Source organism: Populus alba, chromosome 1, assembly GCF_005239225.2.
Source record: "Populus alba chromosome 1, ASM523922v2, whole genome shotgun sequence".
NCBI classification, from domain to species: domain Eukaryota; kingdom Viridiplantae; phylum Streptophyta; class Magnoliopsida; order Malpighiales; family Salicaceae; genus Populus; species Populus alba.
The window spans coordinates 50,312,108-50,313,877 of record NC_133284.1 but is presented as its reverse complement, the minus strand read 5'-3'; the positions used below and the strand labels follow the sequence as shown (position 1 = coordinate 50,313,877).

The 1,770-nt window shown below is 34.3% G+C and overlaps 1 protein-coding gene across 1 annotated transcript; it reads right to left on the bottom strand.

The window, feature by feature from the left end:
* Window positions 1–582: 582 nt before the first annotated feature.
* Window positions 583–1,155, bottom strand: LOC140955300 (uncharacterized). Its single transcript, XM_073407630.1, has one exon. The coding sequence runs from the start codon at window positions 1,153–1,155 to the stop codon at window positions 583–585; it is 573 nt and encodes a 190-aa protein (XP_073263731.1).
* Window positions 1,156–1,770: the final 615 nt, after the last annotated feature.

The following is a 1,770-nucleotide window of genomic DNA, read 5'->3' as shown; positions in this document are numbered from 1 at the left end:
ACGCGGGTCCAACACCCATCCTCTCATGTTATCGTTCGTGGGTCCAAAGCCAAATCTCAAATATGGGATACCCATTTCTCAACGATATAAAAATAATTTTATAAACAAATATTGTTCGTCGACACGTCTCTTTTTCATAAAAGGACCGATGTCAAAAGTTTAAATACCAATATGGATTATGTCCATAGTTTTTTTTTTGGTAACTTAGACGTAAATCTCCTTTTTAGGGTTAAACGTCAATATTTTAGACAAGTCTCCTATTTTTAGGGACTGGTGTCATTTTTTAACGTGTCTCCTATTTTTAGGGACCGACGTTAACTATTAAAAAAACAAACAAAATTGCAAATAAGCTCAAAATATAATAGCATTTAAATCAAATAAAAAACACACAAGTAAGGGTAACCTTTCTTTTGAAAGGATGTTTTAAGGGTGGTGTCTACCTTCCCTTAATCATAACTAACCCAGTACCCGAATCTCTAGAACCAGTGTTTAATTTGGGATTTCTAGTTCCCTCAAATTACTAGATGGCGACTCCATTAAAATATTCATTTCAACCAATCAAAACAAAATCTTTTTTGTTAACTAAACAAAAATGAGCGGAGTCGTCGCCCGACGTCGTGTATCGACAATATTGACAGTGTCATCTTTGAGAGCTTTCATTATCTGTTCGAAAGCTTCTTTTGATGATTCCGAGGGTGTGAGTCCCTCTGATGGAAGAAATTCTATGTCTTGAAGAAGTGTTTTGTGGGACACTTTCGGAAATTTTCTGCTATTTTCTTCGAGTTTTCTCAAAGTCTCCGTCTTCTTTGCCAGTAACTTGCTTAACTTGAATTGTCGCATCCAATTTGGACACCAAGTAAAGCATTTGCCAATTTTCCCTTTTTCATTTTGCAAACGATTCACACCTTCAATTTCGTTTTTTGCATTTTCCAGCCATGTGTTGACATCAATCTCAATTTCTTCAGCATTCCTTTCAGCAACGTTGACATCATTTTGCAGATGATAAAATGCCGAAGCCAGATTCATCATTTGTTCATCGAATTCTTGAACAAAATTGTTGAAACAGAACATGTAACGGAACTGCCTTATTGCTGGTTCCACCAAGAGTTCTGCTATCTTAGATATAATGGATCCACCAACACTTTCGATATCCATTTTTCACCAGTCTCAAAAATTAGAGATATAAGAATGCCGACTGTGAGAGTGATCAGCCATTACAAGTAAAATAAGCATTGAGAGAATGAGAATAGTAATTGTATTACCTTATTTTGTGAAAATAAATGCGGAAAGCACTGGTACTGACTGATCAATAATAAAATATAGCGAGAGGAACAAAAGGAGAAGGCCTTTAGCTCTGTATGGAAGCCAGCTTCAAGAGCAACAAGGCAAGGTATAAGTAGAACGATAAACATTTTAATTCCTTGTCCTAACATAACAATTATTTACACAATAGTTCATAGATCATTGCAATCCCTTTGTCCCCTCATCAATATCTATCCATGCCATGTGTTAAAATTCACACTTACCCTAACAATTATTTACACAATAGTTCTTAGATCTCTGTGCTTTTCCATAAAAAAGATAGAAATACTTTTTTTTTCTTTCTCAAAACCAATAAAAAGAAAAGATAGCATATCATCAATCTAATGAATATATTTATAAAAGAACGACTTTATGTTGAAAAGATGAGAAGTATTAAAACAAAACAGTTTACATGGATTCTAACTTACGAGTCAGAGCAGCAATTCCCATAAAAAAAAAATGCAATTT